The following is a 19,881-nucleotide window of genomic DNA, read 5'->3' as shown; positions in this document are numbered from 1 at the left end:
GTATCATTTTGGTTTCATTTTGATCTATGTTGGGGTTTCTTTTAATCTTCGTTGGGGTATATATGGGAAAGGGGACAGTGGGTGTTGTTAGATGTAACAAATGTTTCATGTCGTGTGTTTTATTAGGCTGCTACTGGATGCCGGTATTTCCCTCGGAAAATAAAATCCCTCGGGATAAATAAAGTATCTCTCTCTCTCTCTCTCTCTCTCTGTTACTTCTAATGCCATTCATTCTTTTACCATCATTACTGGCACTGTAGCTATATATGTGTTTTATTCTTTGTTGTTATTGTTTTTGCTCTGTTTATTTTTCTCAATCCGTTTCTTTCTGCTTCTCCCTCTACCACTTTCCGAGCCCAACAGTCACAGCTGATGTCTGATCATGACTCTGGTTTTGCTCGAGGATTTTATCTGTTAAAAGGAAGTTTTTCCTTGCAACTGTATGTTTGCTAAATGTTGCTTATTGTTGCTGTGTTAACTGTGGGTCTTTGTAATGAATTTAACAAAGAGTACTGTGTTGAGTAATGTGTTACTGAATGATTAAATGACTGATGGATTGATTGATTGATTGTCCCTCTTAGGATGAATAATGTAACATCAAGAAGATTTTGATTGATCATGATTATTAAGCACAATTACTTGTACATACAACATCTGAAACACTTTAACATTCTGAAACACTTTAAAAAACAAACAATAAATGAAAAGAAATGAAAAACGTTAAAATATATAGAAATATTAACATATAAATGAAAAATACATTAACTATGTTTTGATGTAGTTGTGATGCACTCTTGTGACCATCTTGTGGCCATAATGTAACAACAAACATTTACCACACATGACAAAGCCTATGGACAAAACGAGCACAACATGCTGCACAGTAATCTTTTCATCTTGATTATCTTGTTTTCATGATCATAGGATGACAAAATATTGTAATTTAAACTGAAAACTCAATGAATTTCCCAGCCCCATCACAAAGTCCTTATTTATATATTAAACCCAATATTTTGGCTTATGATTTAAAACTTCAAATAAGAAAGCATTTCAAGCAGTAAAGCTTCTTTGTGTGTGTGCAAATGTTAACATGCTGACATCAGCAATATAGCATGGTCAATGTGAGCATGCCATGTTATTAAGCTTGCTCAAAGACTGCAGTCAACCAGAAAAAATACAGCCTCAGATATTCACAAGCATGTGTGTATTGCCTTGTAAACTATTACTTTAGTGTAAATAAAATTCCTTTAACTGGAGCTTTTTGTCTGTGAGTTGTGCATGTATCTGTCTTTAAAGATAAATGACTTGTAATTGTATCAAGATTCCCCAAACTGTGTGAACTTTCTTCCTCTTCTCTATCTGATTCTGACTCCCACTGATAGAAGAAACGTTGCCAGTAGGAAGGTTGTTAATGTGCTTGATGTTCTGCAAAGGCAGTTCAGATTAGTTTAACGCTAAAGCAATCATCTGCAATATATCGCCTCAGTGATATGATGGAAACATGCTGCAAATCTGATGATGAAGATGAATATGCTTAATGCTTTCTTCACGTCTGTAATCAAAGGAGCTCATTTAGTCTCAGTTGGTAAAAATGGCATACTGTACACACTGGCAAGAAATACATTTCAAGTGTAGATTGATGCTCATTGTTGCTAACAGTTGCACATGAAGCACCAGATAATGTGAGTCAGAACCGTATAAACAACTTTTATCATGTGCACAGTGCATTCATACATCAGGTAGGATGTAGCTTCTTATAAGCAATAAGGGGTTCAATGTGAACAAAGTGGAGATGGTTTTCTAAAAAAGGCTGCAGTGCATCTATTTTCTATAACAGACCTAAAGATGACAAAGCAGTTTGTGTGGGTTTAGAGGGAACGTCATCCTTTCATATCAAAATCGAGCTGTCACCATACAAATTATCCGGTTGAAATGTTGAAGACATTTATTTATTTCAAGAATCACTGCTCTAAGCAACATCATAAGCATTAGCCTTCAGAAATTCAAACCAGCTGATCACTCATTATTTGATTGACTGTCATAACAAAGAGCGGATTCATCTTTTCTAAAATCACAGTGCCACTTGTTTTCCAAGTAACCAAACAGCTGCAGAGTCAGTCAGCAAAAAGACTATGACTATGATCGTGGAGAACAACGTGGAAGATCAAAAAGAGGTTTGAAGTTGTTAGTGAATGGTATTTTACAAAAAAAAGTATGGGAATACTGCAGATGATTTTAAGGGGCATCTGCCTTGAATTTTAAATGGAGAGAGAAGTCTAGCCTTCAGTTACTTTTGTTCGTCTTAGCCTACACATACCTGTGGGCCTCGTTTAATTTGAAAGACACAAAAAAAGGAAGTGCACCATTACAAACACTCAGTTGTATGGTGTCATATCAAAAGGAGGAAAAGGTGCTTTTAAGATTTTGCGATAATAAAGTCATAATAATGAGATCAAAAGTCGAAATTATCTCATAATTATGACTTTATTATCTCTTTTTAACTAACGGAAATGGGCTTCCATACACTGAAGTAAAAGTTTAAATTGAGTATAACTGGAAAATAGGATTGTTATCAGCACTTAAGTAAAATATCTGTATAATTCACCATTAACACATGTATTTATAAACTTACTCAAATCAACAAGGATATTACCACAGTCTATGGAGAAAACTCGTGTGCTGAAAGCCCCATGAATCTTATCAGGATCAGAAACAGGACGTTGTTTTTTCTGCGCATGCGCTCTGTTTGTAAACAAGGAAGTTGACGTACGCTTTAGTTCCATCAATGAAAACGATGTTGTAGATGTGGCGTTGCAGAGGAGCAGTCTGCGCCACATACACACATTTTCTGTATCTCAACTTCAGGTAAGAGAGGAAGAGTCGAGCAGAAGAAACGAGTTTACAGAAAATAATGTTATCGTTATGTTACATAGCTTTTTGTTAAGAAGCTAATGCTCCAGCTAATTAAGATAGACACAAACATCCAAAGCAGGTTAAATAAGCTAGCAGGACACTTAGCGGTTTATATCTTTATTGATAGGGTAAACTACTTCTTAGGTGCTATGCTAAACCCTCAGGTAGCTTACATTATGTTATTATTACTCATACGCTACTGTTGTTATTAGCCATATGTAACATTGATTTAAACCAGTGTTCTGGTTCAAATCAATGTACAAGATCTCCATTTCAAATAACAAAAAGTGAAAAAGGCTCATTCTGTTGGGGATGATGGAGGCCTGTCTATTCTGACGTTTATTTCTGGGTAATGTGTCACATGCAGGCTGTACAACTTTATGGGATGGCACAGTTAGGCCTATCACAAAATACACCTTGAATTATTGCATTACAATAACAACAGGACACCGTGCTTAGTGTCTATGTTATACATGGTATGCTTAAAATTGTAGTGTTCAATTCCCAGAATTTGAAATCATAGAAGATAAAACGTGCATGAAGCCTGTTTCAAGGGAACCATTGTGGACCAGGACTTTGGATTAAACATTAGTGCATCATAAGACCAAACTCCCCCAGATCAACTCGACCACTTTGGAAGTTTGATTCTTTTGATGGCTTGATACAATCACCAGCAGAATTGTATTAATGTAAGTGTGATTCAGTAAGGTCTCAATGCTGTTTCAAAGCCAGACATCAGCCTAAAATATGTTAGCACTAATCTTAAAAACACTGACTATATTTTGTGTGCATCTGTAGTGTGGAGCAATGTAAACTCGTCAGTGTGTCCAACCTGAAATTCTGCTTAATATGACTGAAAACCTGACCTTAGTGTCATCTGTGGTATCTGCAGCTCTAAAGGCAAACAAAGAAAAAAGATCATTTAGTAAGCATGCAAATTGTAAATTTTAAATCGAACAGACAGGTGACAAATTAAAGCAGTGAACCTGAAAAACAAACAAACTGGGGGTTGTTGAAGGTTTTTGGGTTGGTGGACCGACACATTACTATGACACTTGATGTTTGTTTTCTGTTATTGATCAGCCATCTACTGAATGTTTGACTGACATGGTAGAAACAGGAAAAAAAAAAGTTAGATATGATACAATATCAAGTTGATCAAAGCAATCTTATGGATTTGCAGAAAGGTTCTGTCTCTCCCTCTGAAACCAATCCAGATGAATACTAATGAATACTCCCACATGTTTGCATTTTAATCGTGCGTGTAAACCTGAATATGTTTCTCTCAGATAACATAGGGACATCCAGAACAGCCTTGTAAACACTTGCCTCCATTTTTGCTAAATCCACAGTATTCCCTTGCTGCGCGGTGTGCTGCAGCATTACAATAAATATAACCTGGAGCTCCCCTCATCACTGTGGCTCTGTGGCAATTTAATGTGACAACTGCCAGCAAAATAACAGAACATTTCTGAGAGCGCCTTCATCCTCTGTTTGAGCAGGAACAACAGTTTTTATTCATGGTACTAGTCCCCGAAGGGGGGCTCAAGTAAGCAAATTCATTGAGCCAAAATTTCCAATGAAAACAAAACTTAAGCCTCGAGGACGATCACATCCTGTGATGTCACACTACTCTAAGTCCTTCTGCTGCAGGTCGATGTTGGGGTATTTTATTGTCCTTTTTCTGTTTGTGTGTGAACAGTGCATCAGATAAGAAAGTGATAATCTCTTAAATAATGTATGAGTATTTAGTCTTTATTTATGCTGAGTGCTGACTGAATTTTGTGGAATAATTGCAATAACTATAAACATAATGAAAGGCAGTGTCCCCCATGGCTAAAGAAACAGGACTAGATACAGATTTTTCTCTATTAATATGTAATTGGCAAACATATTTCCCTGCAGTGCGCACACAGGTTGCTTGAGAGAGGAGAGAAGGAAGATTGATCTTTCATTTTCGTTCAGTCTCTGTACACGGCAGGTGATGAAGAAAGTGTCGCAGAAAAAAACTGTGACTCCCAACAGTGCATCATTTAACTAGTTACTACTGTCATCAGTACAGTGACCCCCATTGCCTTTGTTTAAACTGAGAACATTCATGTTGACTAAAAAGTAGTGGCAGAAATGTTACTTTGTGTTCACATTTATAAGACGAGGTTAAAGAGTGGAAATAAAGTGAGAAGATGAGCATCTTCTTATCTCTGACCTCACAGTCTGAGGGAGTTTTCAATTAGTCTTTTATGCTTTTAACTGGAAGCAGGGTTTTGTATTGTATATAAATTCACCTTCCAGAGTCCTACAATAGCTTTAACGGAGCTGAGATATTTGAATGTATGTTTTAAAACCAGGATTACCACACTGTAGTACACACGTGTGGTTTGCAGGAGCTTTTTGAAAAGTTTACAAATTATGTTTGTAACATTATGTGTTGTGATTTAAAACATTATTACAGCACAACAGGGATGCTGGAATTCAGTCATACCTGGGGTGCTGAGAGAAATCGTTCTACAAGATGATGTTGTGCTTTCTGCTCATTCAATTCATATTTTATTAACTTCTTTATTCGGGCGCTTTTTATGCCTTTATTAAGAGATAGGGCAGTGGGTAACGTTGGAAATCAGGGACAGAGAGTGTGGGGAACGACGTGCAGGAAATGAGCCATGAGTTGGATCTGAAACCGTGCCACCCACTTGGAGTGGATAATTTCAATGTGCAGTCATACTAAGATTATTCACAGCAGCTCGTTAACACATTCATGCACATAAACATGTATATTGCCATAGGCTCATTTCCATCTGCAGTCCCCTGGCAGGTTGCTGGTACACACGTAAAGAAGCTCACAACACACAGCAACCACTACATGAACTGTGCTGCATCAGTTGACAGAGACACACATAACATCACACTAGGCTACGCTAGGATTTAAGTGCTAAAGAGATGGGAGGTGAAGTGTTGAAGTGCTGGTACAGTATATTATACGTCAATACCAGAGCAGTCATAAGGGTGGAAAGCAAACGTTGGTGTGGTTTATATGAGACGGCATCACTCTGTTTACCGAGACTGCAGACTGCAGTGTTCACACACTTCACACACTTCACTGGTAAACTGAGCTAAATTAGGAAAGCTAATCGAATGAAGATTCTGTTTTTTGGCCCTGAACTTCTGCATAATGGGACGCTCGCCCATGTGAGCACTCTCTCTCTCTCTCTCTCTCTCTCTCTCTCCCTGAAGTCATTTAAAGAATGATTAACTAAAACTCAAAATTCTAGAGATATATGTTTCACAGGATGATCACAACGTCTTTGATTACTGTGCTGCACGTGGTGCAAATGTGGCTCAGTTTGTAGAGTCGTCGCTTCTCAACTGGAAGGTCGGGGGTTCAATCCCCAGCTCCTGCAGCAACATTTCCCATGTGTCCTTGGGCAAGACATCTAACACTAAGTGTCTCCCACTGCTATGTCAGCGGCATATGAATGTGTTTGAATGGGATTAGTAACTTCTGATGGCCACTTCACTCAGCAGCCTCTGCCATCAGTGTGTGAATGTGTAGGTGTGACCTGTGGTGTAAAAAGTGCTTTGAGTACACAGAAGACTAGAAAAGCACTATATAACAAGCTCAAGTCCATTTACTATTATCCATTTACAAAAGCTCCGATCTGCTTTGAGTAGTATCACTCTGCAAGAAGTATTAGACAACGTTACAGAATGCTATAGTAAAAAAAAGCCACCACACATATCGTTGTAACTACTGTACAAAGTAAACAGAGGTTTAAAGGTTTTTATAAGCTGATCCTTTTACCTGTGTCTGATTGTGGTGCTGCAGCATCCTCTGCACCGCTACTTCCCACACCTATGTAAAAAAAAATGTTTTTTATTATTTGAATGTAAGTTTGTCTCAGCCAAGCAACATCAGATCAACTTGACCTGACAGCCAGTAAACTAGTCATGTTAGTTTACATTAGTTTAACACAGATGTTAGATGATACACAGCTGGATGCTGAAATTATAGTTTATGCCTTACAGCTCTCACACCTGATGTTATCTGTTTTAGTATATTTATTGGTTAAAGTGAGTCACAAGAGAGATGGCTCGCTTTATTGTTTCATTGTACTGTATGTGAACAGTAAAAAAAGTATTGTTAGAGAGTCTTGTAGAGATATAGTATTTGTTCAGAAATTGAAAAGCACTTTGGAAATATACCCTATGATGTGATGATTACTTTACTGTCTCTTTTTCCCCCCCTACAGTTCCTATGTCATAATGAAAGCAGCTAGAAGCAATACGCTGGGTGCTGCAGCATCCAACAACAAGGTCAAGTATTCACGGCTGGCTGCTGACGACGATGGTTACATAGATTTACAGGTGAGACATTTGTTCTGCTTCCTCTAGTTTCTCTGTGGTCTCATCATGTGGCTCGATGGATTGCTCTGGAGCCTCGGCTGTTAGGAAAGTCTTCACTACAGCAGGCAATTAATTTGAGGTGAATCCCCAATTAATGGCTCCCTGGAAAGATGGTAAAGCTGTCTGGGATTATACCAGAGGAGAAGCTGTCTGCTAACGAACAAGTCTGATTAACTTTGGGTTTCAGTTTTTGCCTGTCTGGTTATTAGTCAGGGTTGAAAATATTTTTTTTTTTACATGAACAGATTTACATTGTTAAACGTGTTCTTTTCAAGCAGTCACTAAGCAACACTGTGTGCTGAGATGACTTGTTATGATAAAAGAACATTCCAGGAGACTGAATGTTGAACTCTTTCCCTTTTACAGTTCAAGAAAAGCCCCCCGAAGGTCCCTTACAAGGCGATTGCACTGGCGATATTCCTGTTTTTGATTGGCTCCTTATTGATAATCTTCGGGGCTCTTCTCCTCTCAGGAACCATAGAGGTGGAGGTGAGTGTGATTTGTTAACCGGATAAAAACTATTTCATGTTGAATTACATTGTTAGGTTCCCAGTTCATTTATTTCCCTCTTGTGTAAGACTGCAGTTGAAATGTGTCCAAAGTATAAATTGAAAATGCAACGTCTTGAGGTGTTGCTAAAAAGCTCATTGCCAAGCATGTCACACTCTCCTGTAGTGTTTGTGTTTCTTCGAGCTGACAGTAAATACCCCGTCAGGCTTGTCCCCACAAAACACGTCTCATGAAAATCCATTTGTGACAAATCTATATCTGTCTGAGCTGCCTGCCTCCTGTCTATTCAGAGTCTAATTCCTGTTTGGAAGATACTATTTTATACTAAGTCTTTTTATTCTGCTTCTGTATGTGAATCAGATAAGCCTTATTGACTCTTTTTTCTTTTTGATGCGTCATAAATACGTCTCAACACTTTTTATAGTCAAGTCTTCAAGATACTCTTTAATGTTAAAAGAATACTGGAACAAGTTGGGAAAATCATGTATTTTCTTTCTTGTTAGATAAGAAGAGTCGTCCCATCTTTCCACAGGTATCCTTACTATGAACAACAGCTGGTTAGCGTTAGCTCACTCTGGCTGAGTATAAAGCGTGAAACATGGCAGCCCAGCTAGCACAACTCTGTTCAAGCAAAACAAAGTCATTTATATCAGATAGTTTACATACTCAAATTATGTTTTATTGCTGATGAACAGTAAATGTTCATTCCTTCGCTCAGGGCCTGATCACACAGAGACGCTTCGCTAGAAAAGCGTCACCAGCTGAATTATTGTTTTCCTTTGGTACAGCAAGCTTGGCAGGCACTCTTGCTCCTGCTGGTGCGCATAAGAGTTTAAAAATGTTGATCGTCTTTAGTTGAAGACACTTTTAGCCAAAGGGGCCAATCATATCAAGTAGGAGGCTCATTTACCTCCTCCTCTTTTTAGGACATTTCCCCTCCTCGTCTAGGAGCAAAGTTACAACAAGAGCTCCACGTTCTCACGAATCAATTTTTCCTACTTATTTATTTGGTAGCCCATTTCCACACTCAGCCCTGCTGCTTCACAGGCGCACCCAAATATTAGCCAACAGCTGGCTAAGCTAGCCTATTTTGCTACTGTTGGCTACATTTTTCCACACAGCTTTAATGGCAGTATAAATCTTCTCATCTAACTCAAGAAAACGATAAAATAACTTATTTAACAAAATAGTTAATTCTCTAAAATTGTGTTGTCAAAGCGGTGGTCCCAGAACCTGTCTGGATTAAATATCCTGCCAAATATTCTGCTACATTTTGGATTCGGTATCTTTCTGAGTTTAGAGTAAATAAACCTGACAGCTAATCTGAGCAGACGTTCTCTGCCAGCATTGAAATTTGGACACTTTGACAGAACGAAAACATATCAGTCATTACCAAAAACAAGTGTGATGGTGGGATATCACGTCTCCTTTAGACACACAGCAAGAACGCCAACACAGCCTCCTAAACATGTCCACTCAAGCTGTAATTAAAGCACTCATTCTGCTGTTAACGTATTTTTAAAAACTGTCATGGAACAGTTGTCCTGACATTACATTGCCTTGCTGCCAGTTTCCACAGTGCTCTTGCTTTTCCTAGCCAAAAAGTGTGTGTGTGTGTGTGTGTGTGTGTGTGTGTATAAATAGCTAATGATTCGGATATTTTACAGTGCCAATTTGGTGGACCCCCTGTTCTGGTCTCTGCCTCTTAAACTCGTGACTCTGTGTGGGAGATAATGGAGTCTGCACATAGCTATATATTTGATTTTGTTTGCAGGAAGTTTGCTCTGACATCAAGGCAGCGTTTGGAGCATCCAAGCCTTGTTCTTGCCAATTAGCTCATGCTTCTTTAAAATGAAGCTTCTAATACAATGATTTACACACGGTTCATGCAATAAATGATGTAAATAATGCCAGATTGTATTGCTAGGAGATCTTGTTTTGAATGAATGTCTTGTATTATTATTATGTTTTTTCTTTTGTTTCATCAAAGTGTTGCTGGTGATCTGGGGGAAAGTCCAGGGTCCGTATTCACAAAGCCTCCTAAATACTAAGAGTTGCTCTTGGTGACACATTTTAAGAAAATTATTTTAAGAATCCTTTCCTAAATCCTTCCCTTAAAGTTCAGACTAGATCCATTTAAAGATGAAAGACGTTCACAAAGCTTCTTAGCCCTTAAGAGACATCATATGGTGGGAAACTGTTAGGAGCAGTGAGGAGGACTTTTAAGAGTCTTAAGAGTTTATCAAACTGAGGAGAAAATGAAGAAATGGTCTTCAAACACTTCATGGAGAATATTTCTGAACCACAGTTAGGCCAAACAGACAAAATTGATTTTTGCAGGGATTTCAAGCCAACACTGACTTTCTTCAGTACAAAGTGAGACATGTTGAGTTTCTCTACATGTGCTCACCTCCACAGGTGTATCCAATCTCTAATTAAGGCTCTTCACCTGCTGATATAACTCAGAAAGGGAAGAAGCTACTGCACCAGACGGCATGTTATTTCAAACATCTCGTAGACTATATACTTTTAAAGTACATCTTTCAGTTATCACACAGATGATAATTTTATAATTACATTGCAATGTCTGAATAGATTCTATGATTGACTTTTTTTTAATCCATTTCGTTGGATCAACCACTAAGATAAAAGTTTTTTTCTCATTGTCACTCAGAGTTTCTCTGAGAATGTTCCTGAATCACTCTTAAGTTAAAAGTCCTTGCTAGGATTTTTTAAGCTAAGTAAGAAGGTCTCAAAGGATCCTCAGAATGTTTGTGAATACGGGCCCAGGTCTTCAACAAACAGTTAAATACATTTTGTATTCGTAGTACACCATAGCAGTGGCCAATCAAATAAAACAAAACAACTTGTTGACACATGCTAACCCTCCTCTAATTGACTTGTACTTCTTATTGATGATGTTGATAAGAATTCAGTTGTAAAATCAGCTTTGAGAAATTTTGATTTGTGAAAATTTCTTAAAAGTGGTTGACCTTCTGATTGAAGATGTTGATCTGGCTATCATTCCTTTTAAAGTAAGCAGGAGATAGTACGTCATCTATTTAAGATCTTTGTTAAACAGAGGGAGTTGCTCTTGGAAGTTATTAACAGTCTCAAGTCATAGTATGTCTTCATGACGTAGTTCATGGATAAAATCAACTTATTCAAGGATGAAGAGGTTACATCCAGGATTTGTTTCCATCCAAGGCTTGTGTCATAACATTTAAAAAAAAAAAAAAAAAAAGATTTTTATTCTAAAGGTTCAAGGATTAGTTTGAAATCGAGGTCATTCGCTGCATCTCGTCTCAACAAAAGAGACACCATCTGAATCTGCGCCCCCTGAATCCATTAGTAGACTGAGTTTACTCAGGTTGCATGTAGATGTTTTTTTTTAGTCTATACGATGACAACCAAAAAAAAAACTCCATCTGCAAAAGAAGACTGTGAGATTCAGTTGAACATTTACAAAAACAGTAAATAAGACCTTGATTTACTTTGGTCAAACACATTTTACAGTGTATTTGTAAAGTGTGGTTTGTAACCGCTCACTGTGCTCTTTAGGGCATGTAGTTCTAAATGTTTTAGGGAACTACAAAGATATGATAGCTCTTATCATGGCCCTTGCAGCAGTGAGTCCTTTTAAAAAAAAAAAAAAAAAAAAAAAACATCAAGGGGGATAAAAGTAACCCAGTGCACAAGACTGCCATCTGGTGGTGAATTGAAACACAACACTTGGCACAGAAACAGCCTGTGCCTCCTGGTGGTTCGCTGCTATGTATATTTCATGTCCGATAATTTACATGAAACCAGATCTCTGACAGATGAAGTCATCGTGTGTGTCTGCCTCCTGCATGCTCTTTTCACTCAGAGGGGGTTTATGTGGTGATGACAGGCGACAGGGAAGATAAGTATGTTAAAGCTTGATGAGTACATTAAAGAATCTGTTATACTGCTTCCAGCAACTCATTAGCAAGTCAAATATTCAGAAAAAAAGTAGATCAAACCCTATTAACACAACCAAATGTTTGCTTGTAGCTATTCATCATGTGATTTTTTTGTGTTGTGTTTCCAGCATCCGGACCGCACCATCCCTGTCATCATCATAGGGCTGCTCGTTTTCCTGCCTGGATTTTACCATTTGAGAATCGCCTACTTTGCTGCCAAGGGTTACCGTGGTTACTCCTATGAAGACATCCCAGATTTTGGCGACTGAGCCGAAAAATCAGCTGCTGATTGGTGGAGAATCCCTTTATGAAAACTGTTACCAGCTCTTTACTTTGAGCTTCTGAATGAATGTAGCAAAAAAAAAACCTGATCGCTGTTCAGCCATAGAGACGTTTGTTTATTCACAAGTGCACTGCTGCAGGATTTAACTTTTTTTTTTTGCAATCATTTTATAATCTGTTTTTGTTTTGTTCTGCTCCTTGAAGCTCGACAGACCTTAGAGGCTTTTTATATTCAACTTAATTAACAGTGAATCAAATACTAAATGAGCAGAGGATGTGAGACCAGTGAGTTCAGCAACATGTTGCTCTTGAACACTACTCACCACTCATTGAAGACCTGATGATAAACCTAGCCAGGAGTCTGCACTGATGCCTTTTGGAAACTACTGCTATGAAACCCATAATCGAGATAACTGAGAATCTTAAGTGTTAACTTTTGCACAGCTGTTTTGTAGTGTACCTTTAAGAAATATTTATCTGTATAGTTGAAATTATATCACAAGGGAGGGGGGACTATATTTCTCCTGAAGGATTGTATTTGCAGTATTGTCCAAAGATTGATAACTTTGTTAAAGTGAAGACTATTTTTGAATGGAGTGTATTTCTTTCTCTATGAAGTATTGCTGTTTGTGCATATTCATTTACTTTTGAATATCACAGAAACATGTATTTTTTACATACATATGCTTGATTTGAACCAAATAAATTAAATTTCATGATTGGAGGGATTTTTGTCTTTTTGTCTCTGAAAAGGTGATTCTTGGGATGCAAGATAATTAAACTGTCTAAATAACCATTTCTAATTATAAATAATATACCTACCTGAGTGCTGTAGGTCTGAACGTGAGTGTGGCTGGTTGTCTGTCGTTCTGGCGTTCAGTCCAGGGTGTAACCCCGCCTCTTCACCCAATGACAGCTGGGATTGGCTCCAGCACCTGAGACCCCGATCGGGAAAAAGCGGTAATGGATGGGTGGATATACCTGAGTGTTGGAAACAAAGAAACACAAGTTCTCAAATTGATAGAAAAAAAATTCCATTTAAGTTTTACTTAGCCCCAGAGTGAACTTCCATTATTGTAATATTATTTGCTAAAAACATATTTATATGAAACATGAAATAAATTGAGAACAGCAAATAAATGTTGCATCTGTTATTTCATCTGTTATTTCATCATTTTTAAAGCTAAGATATATTTCTTTGTTCAATAAAAGTTTGTTTTTGACTAACTTTTCCTCCTGGTTTGCCCTCCAACATCAGGTAAAGGACACCCTCTTGTGGTTAGCATATGTGGATATCATCAGGGATTAGTGGCACCAAAAAAACATCTTTTTATCCTGTGCCTGCACAAACAAACTCTTTTATTAAAGCTGCATTGGCTTCAAACATTAAAGAGCTTAAAGGGCTGTGGCAGTGACTTCAATTAATGTGGTTAGTCTTTTGAACATAAAACAGCAACAGCCAGGAGGGGGGGAGGGAGGTGTGGGTGAGTTTAGAAGGGGGGGTTGGACTCTCACGAGCTCAGCGAGGGAGCAGCATAGTACGTCGATGATTCACTGTCACCTGTACGTGAAATGAACACCTGTTGCCGTCGGGGTTTTTGTCAAAAAGAAGGAAAAGCGCTCATATTTCAGGTAGTTTGAAACGCCTCAAAGGAACCAGGCCCGCTGTTAGTCACCCTCACAGTGACCTGGCCTCCACACGGAGGAAGAATAAATAAGTTGGACTTTAAGGGGGCCTACGAAGGATGCGTTGTTAAGAAGGAAGTATCCCATCGGCCGCCAGTTACCAAGCTACAGCTACAGGTAGGAAGAAAATAACGAAAGAAACCCCACAGTTAATGATTCAGAAAGTGTTTCTGTGTTCCTGCAGCTTTGAAATGATGAGAAATTACTGCTCTGAGCTCGGGAAATGTTCTCTCAGTTCTCCAAACGGAGTCATGCATTTAAATATCAGTGATCAAGTTTCTATGGAGGCTTTTTTCATCAGAATGGGAATTTTCAAAAAACCGGCAGGAAGTCTGTGGAACTTGAACGCAGCAGCAGTCACTTTAACCTACTTTAAAGGCTAGTTCAAGCTCCGATGCAAACTAGGTCTGTGTTAATCATTTACTTCACCTATTTTGATGGGTGTCTCTGATATCGTTGTAATGGGGTTAGAAAGGTGGGACAGCCTGTGGAACTGACATTTGAACCTTTTAAACTGGGGTTTAAACAAGGGCAACCTAGAAAACTATGACTGGTTATTTGTATTCACATCACTTTAGTTTTAAGGCGTTAAAACTGAAAACCTCCAAACCACAGTTTTCATTCATTTAAGTATTTGAAAAAAAGTAATCACTCAGACAAACGCACTCTTAAGGATTGTTTTGTCCAAAAAGGGGCAGAAACCTATTCAATACATTACATTATTTAAATTTTTTATTTTTATTTTGGCTACTATGAATCTTTTAAAATGAGTAGTGTAATAAACAAAGGCAAGAAGAAGAATATGAATCATCATCTTTTTGTGCTGTTGATTTTATACTAAGACCATAATCTCTTTTTATATATTCTCATAACGCCCCCCAGACTGGGCCCATTTAATCATTTCACAGTCTATTTCTGGTTTGATTGGCTCTGTCAAGACGCCAGACGGGATCAGCGTTCCGTAATATAATATATTCCATCATCAGAGGACGGTGAGGGGAACACAACTCTTGTTCAGGTTGTTGAAGGACAGGAACTAGTCTAACATGATGTGAATGAGGCCTGTCTGGATGCTGAGAACTCCTCAGATGTCATAGTTAAATGACTGATGCAAATGAGTACCTGGAAAACACTATTAAGCCCCTACCAGTGTTTTTGCATGTTTGTTCCATTTCATTACAGATGATTCAGTGCTGCTGTGATGTAGATAAACTTCATAAGAGGAGTTTCATTTAGACAACACATGACAATGATTTTACTTTTTGACATGAATTAAATGAGACTTGATGATAACTGCGATCAATTATCCATGTCCGGGAAGTCTCTGAAGCACTTTAGTGACGTGGAGGGAAACAGACAACCGCCAGTCTGGAGAGAAGACCAAATTAAAAGTGGCAGTGATGTGAAAAGTATCTGGTATCTTCAGGTTTAAGGAAAAACTTGGCCATCATATTTCCAACACTGTGTGAAACGATGACAGGGGAGAAAAAACAAGTGAACACCTTTGTGCTTTACACTCAAAAACTCAAAGTTAGATAGATAGATACTTTATTGATCCCAAGGGGAAATTCAAATTCAAAGAATCTTCATGAGGAAAATACGGGTGTGTTTTCTGCAGATTAACTCCCAAAGGTGCTTATTCAAATGTTGCTTAATGCTGATTGGTCGAAAAATATGACATCACCCTTTTCCAAAGGCCATGAAGAAAAGGGATCTTGGAAGATGACATGTGAATTCTCTAGAAGCTCTGCCACGCTGTAGCAGTGAATCACTAAGATAGTGATGGAGAACAAACCTTTTCAGAAAGTATTTCTGATATACGATGTTTAACTTAGAACGAGCTTTAACTAAAACTATGGGAATCATCTCAAACTGACTCAGAGCTGAGGGCAGTATCCCAATACTTCAGACTCCAATGACAGACTCGGTATCACTTAATACTTATTGTTCCTATTAATGCTCATTTATGCACAGTTATAAGCACATTTGTAAATGTTTAATGTTGATTATTATATTCATCTATTATGTTTTCAATAATTATTTTTACACTTTAGAAATTATGAATTCACCATTCATAAAACAACAGTTGCATCGCTAACAAACTATCTAATGTGGAGTTGTCATAGGTTCATAAGATCATTTTACAAGTGTATAATTAAAGTAAGTTTTTTTAATTGAATAAACTATATAGGTGTACATTATTTCATCCCTCACACAGATAATGATTCAAACATGTAGTGAGGGTTGATGAGTGTGTTACTAGATGCTCCAGAAACGCTTGTTAATGCAGAAGTTCAGGATTCATTCAGGTCGTCATAAAGCCCTTAGTGAAGTATTTTAGTGAGCTCATTTAAAGTGAGGACCATGTATGCCTTATGAAGCATTATAAATTAGATGTATGCCCATCAGCATTTGAGCACTCACTAAAGTCCTAGACATCTACTCAACAGCAACACAAAGTCATGAAGAATATGATTTTTTTTTTCAGCATGCCGTGTTGTTTGAATTAAGACAGGCACAAACAATGGTCATCCCCTGATGATGATATAACTCTCCAACTGATAGTTATCAAAGTTTTACTGAAAGCAGCTCCTTTGAAAGAAAGAAAAAAATCATTATTACTATAGCCAGACCGGTTAATCAGGCGGCCGATGATTTTGGCCAATGTTAGCATATCCAGTGACTATCAGTATCAGCTGATTTTATCTCGGATATGCGCCGATATTACCAGATTTATTCAACAGTCAAATAGCATTTCATTGGAGTATCATTTTATTACACCAGCAGTTCTCTTTCTCACTGTCACCAGTAAAGTGTCAAGCAGTGATGCATTTACATGCTCAGTTACACTCCAGTTGAGTGACCATCTTGTCTGTATTAGAACTATTTTCAAGTGTTTGATAGCTTCATTTGAGAGATCAACACAATACATGTGTATATCTATATTTATCTCCACAGATCGAACATAGATCTAAGAAAGATATCAGCAGATTTATCGGTATCAGATTTCTTTCTCTCCCTAGTATCGGTATCTATCCCAAAAATCCCATATCCCTGATTATCACCATTCTCAGACGTTTATATGACTAAATCTTTGAGTTTTTCTAATGGCATCAAAGAAATGATCGATGAGCCTTAAGAAAATCTATTCACACTTGTCACACAGGTGCACATTTCTTATTTTCTTACGGCTGAACATTTCCTTTAAATGACATGAGAAACACTTTAATAATAATTGTACTGTATTAAGCTTTGGTAAAGCATTAGCTAATATTAGTTATTACTTAAAGTGGTTTCAACATTTATGTTCATGTGGAAATTCCCCTGACACATAGATTTTGAGCCAATTTGACAGGAACCAATCACGTCGCAAGAATTTTAGGGAAAACACTTTGCTATTGTCAAAAGAAAAAAAAAAGGGCACTCCACGGAAAAATACAGCTCGGAAAAGTTTTGAACTAAAAAAACTTTAGGATGTGGTCTCTTTGACTACTGAGCCAAGACTTCAGACATATAGCCTATTAGCGATACACAAAGCAGACTTTTTCCCATCTATACTTCACCTCTGGTGTCTTTTGATTTTCTGTTAGTGACTGAAGTGTATACCATGGATTAAACCATCAAAAATATTTCAGCTTTTATCTGGATCTACCTGCCTTTTCTCTGAGTCACAGAAAAGATACTTAATGTGTGTACTCTGAGTGTAGAGATGTATACCCACACAGCAGAAACTTCTTTACATTTCTTTTTTTTCTCTCCTTTTCAATGTGTCCTATTTTCTCTTAAGTGCACATCAAATCAAGTCGCGCCAAGGCTTCCTCTTGTGCTTGGAAGCTAGTGTTAGAATTTGAAAATGGGCTTTTTGTACGCCATGCGCTATTTGTGAAAAAGGAAAATGTACACTTAAGAGGGTGCAGACAAAATAATGTAAGCACCGTGTGTAGAAGAGCTTACGCGCTGGGGAAGAAAATCTAAAGAACAACTACTGCTGCAGAGGTGGGTTACAGCCGGCTGAATACCAAAAGAAAAAGCTGCTTCTTTAAGCTGCGAGAGGCGTCTGGCAATCAGTGCTGGGATAGGACGTTTTAAAGCACATCAGCTGACAGAGATCTTTAAAAAAAAAAAAACATCTTTAGTTTGTTAAGGAAGATCAGTCTCAATGAAAATGTATCCGCAAAGAGGAATAGAGTGTGTTAGAATGTGTAATGACAGGAAGTGGAATATGTTCATCTCTAAATTAGGTCATATACAGTAGAAGTACAGTTATTTGAAATAGCTGGATTCCTTTTGAAAGTATACTAGTAATATACATTTATGTATAAATATATTTTTTCTGATGTGGCTAAAGGTCTCTGCATTGAAGAGGGTAATAATTAAATATCAAGCTTTGTGATTACACAGAGGCTTTATGTTACTGCTTTACTTACCTTTATTATTTTACATTTCTAATTAGGTAAAAAGTTCTCACTTTTCTTCATATTTTTGATTTCAAGTCTCAAGTGAGGTTGCATTTGTGTGACTGAAGACTTCACATCGTAGCTGTACTAATGAGTCTGTTGATTGGTCATTGCACAGAAAATGAACCTGCAATTATTTTGATGTTTGATTTTTGCATTATTCAAGCACAAGTGGGCCGCTGTGGCTCAGTTGGTATCGTCATGGCAACATGTCCGATGTGTCCTTGGGCAAGACATTTAACCCTGCATTGCTCCTGTTGCTTTGGTGGCGATGTATGAATGGATTAGTGTTGTAATTGCTCTTGATGTACGTCGCTTTGGATAAAAGAGTCTGCTAAGTGAATTGTAACAAGTGCAAACGAGGAGATTTGCTTCTATTCTTTGCAAAAGCCTCGTCATCTACAAGCACCGTTTGCTGCTTAGCATATGATGCACATATCTGTCACTCTATATTTGAAGAGTTCATTTTCAAAAACAGACGTTCTGGAAAACAGTGACCTGGGAGTTTTGATTAGAATAGAATAGAATAGAATAGATGTTTATTGCCATTTGAACAGGTACAGGTACATTGGAATTTTTGTGCGTTTCTCCCTGAGTCAGCTTCTACAAAAAAGTTAAAATTATATATAAAATAGAACAGCATTATAAGAAAAAAGAGTAGAAAAGTACTAATGAAATATATATATATATATAAAGTAGTAGTAACAGCTAAGTAAATTAAAATAAACTGTACAGAAGCTATACACTGTATTAAAGCAAAGATATAATACAAAGAAAAACAACAAAGGGGAACACTGAACAATGAGATGAAAATATAAATATGTAAATATGTTTTCTTGTCTCTTGAAATGAAAATATAAATATGTTTTCTTGTCTGTTGATTAGCACTTTGAATAGAGCTGCTATGTGATCCAAAATCTGTTATGGTGCAAAAACCCCACACAGTCTACGGGGACCTCGGTTAAAGGCCACACAACTTCAGTCTGAGTGAGATTTAAAAAAAAGGTTTTATGACATTTTTAAAAATGGAGTTATCTGCTTTTGCACATGAACTCTTCATTTGTACTCATAATGTCATCTTGGCAGAATGTGTCTGTCATATCACAGTTTTCTTATTGGTTAAACTGCAGACATGAGTCATTGCAGTTGTCGTAATCGTAACTTTAAGACTGATTATCATGACTTTCAGTCTGATGAAGTTGGACACGGACTGTGTGAGTCAAATGTCTACAGGACAGTCTGCAGGCGTGTTTTTCTTTAAAATAAGGACTCAAGTATCTAAAACATTTCTCTCACATTCTCTCTCAATTTGACAGCTGTCTCATGGGGCCCTCCCATCTCACAGCATAGATGCCGCAAGTCTTGAGTCCACATTTACTGGTTGGTCGGAGGTTCCAGGGGAACCCCATTAAAGTCTGTTTAGGAGTACCACATCGGATTAAAGCCTTGGGATGATGTCACTTGAGTTTTCTTTAAACTACATGGATTAAGGTTGCAGGGTTGAAAAAAGTGATGAACAGACCTCTTTAGTCCACTCATCATCTCTGCTTAAGTCTTTCCTATCACTCCAGTATTAACCCATTAGACTGTCTTAGGGCTGGAAATATGGCCAAAAGTCATATCTCCATTTATTTATTTTAAGCTCAATTTGATATTTATCCTGATTGTTTTTTCTGTACAGAAATCCA

At 37.6% G+C, this 19,881-nt stretch overlaps 2 protein-coding genes across 2 annotated transcripts in view; both read left to right on the top strand.

The window, feature by feature from the left end:
* The first annotated feature begins 2,738 nt into the window (after positions 1–2,738).
* tmem230a (transmembrane protein 230a) lies at positions 2,739–12,774 on the top strand. The gene is made up of 4 exons (XM_020630598.3): positions 2,739–2,865; positions 7,161–7,275; positions 7,681–7,803; positions 11,897–12,774. Exons 1-4 carry the CDS (start codon positions 2,804–2,806, stop codon positions 12,035–12,037), a joined length of 441 nt encoding a protein of 146 aa, XP_020486254.1. The 5' UTR covers positions 2,739–2,803; the 3' UTR covers positions 12,038–12,774.
* An 813-nt stretch (positions 12,775–13,587) lies between these two features.
* The window catches only part of igsf9a (immunoglobulin superfamily, member 9a), a 70,929-nt gene continuing 64,635 nt past the window's right edge, over positions 13,588–19,881 (top strand). The window contains exon 1 of the mRNA XM_020630580.3: positions 13,588–13,853. The gene's annotated coding sequence lies outside the window, so the exon portion shown is untranslated. The remainder of the gene's footprint in view (positions 13,854–19,881) is intronic.

The sequence above is a fragment of the Labrus bergylta genome, chromosome 17, assembly GCF_963930695.1.
Source record: "Labrus bergylta chromosome 17, fLabBer1.1, whole genome shotgun sequence".
NCBI classification, from domain to species: domain Eukaryota; kingdom Metazoa; phylum Chordata; class Actinopteri; order Labriformes; family Labridae; genus Labrus; species Labrus bergylta.
Note: the sequence above shows the minus strand (reverse complement) of the source record. Positions and strands in the feature narration are given on the sequence as shown.

What these genes read in the sequence shown, in the direction of transcription:
- tmem230a (XM_020630598.3), top strand. Translation starts at nt 2,804, where the DNA reads ATGTGGCGTTGCAGAGGAGCAGTCTGCGCCACATACACACATTTTCTG. An exon ending in TTTCTGTATCTCAACTTCAG is followed by an intron (nt 2,866 to 7,160) that starts GTAAGAGAGGAA and finishes CCCCCCCTACAG; the next exon opens with TTCCTATGTCATAATGAAAG. An exon ending in CAGGAACCATAGAGGTGGAG is followed by an intron (nt 7,804 to 11,896) that starts GTGAGTGTGATT and finishes TTGTGTTTCCAG; the next exon opens with CATCCGGACCGCACCATCCC.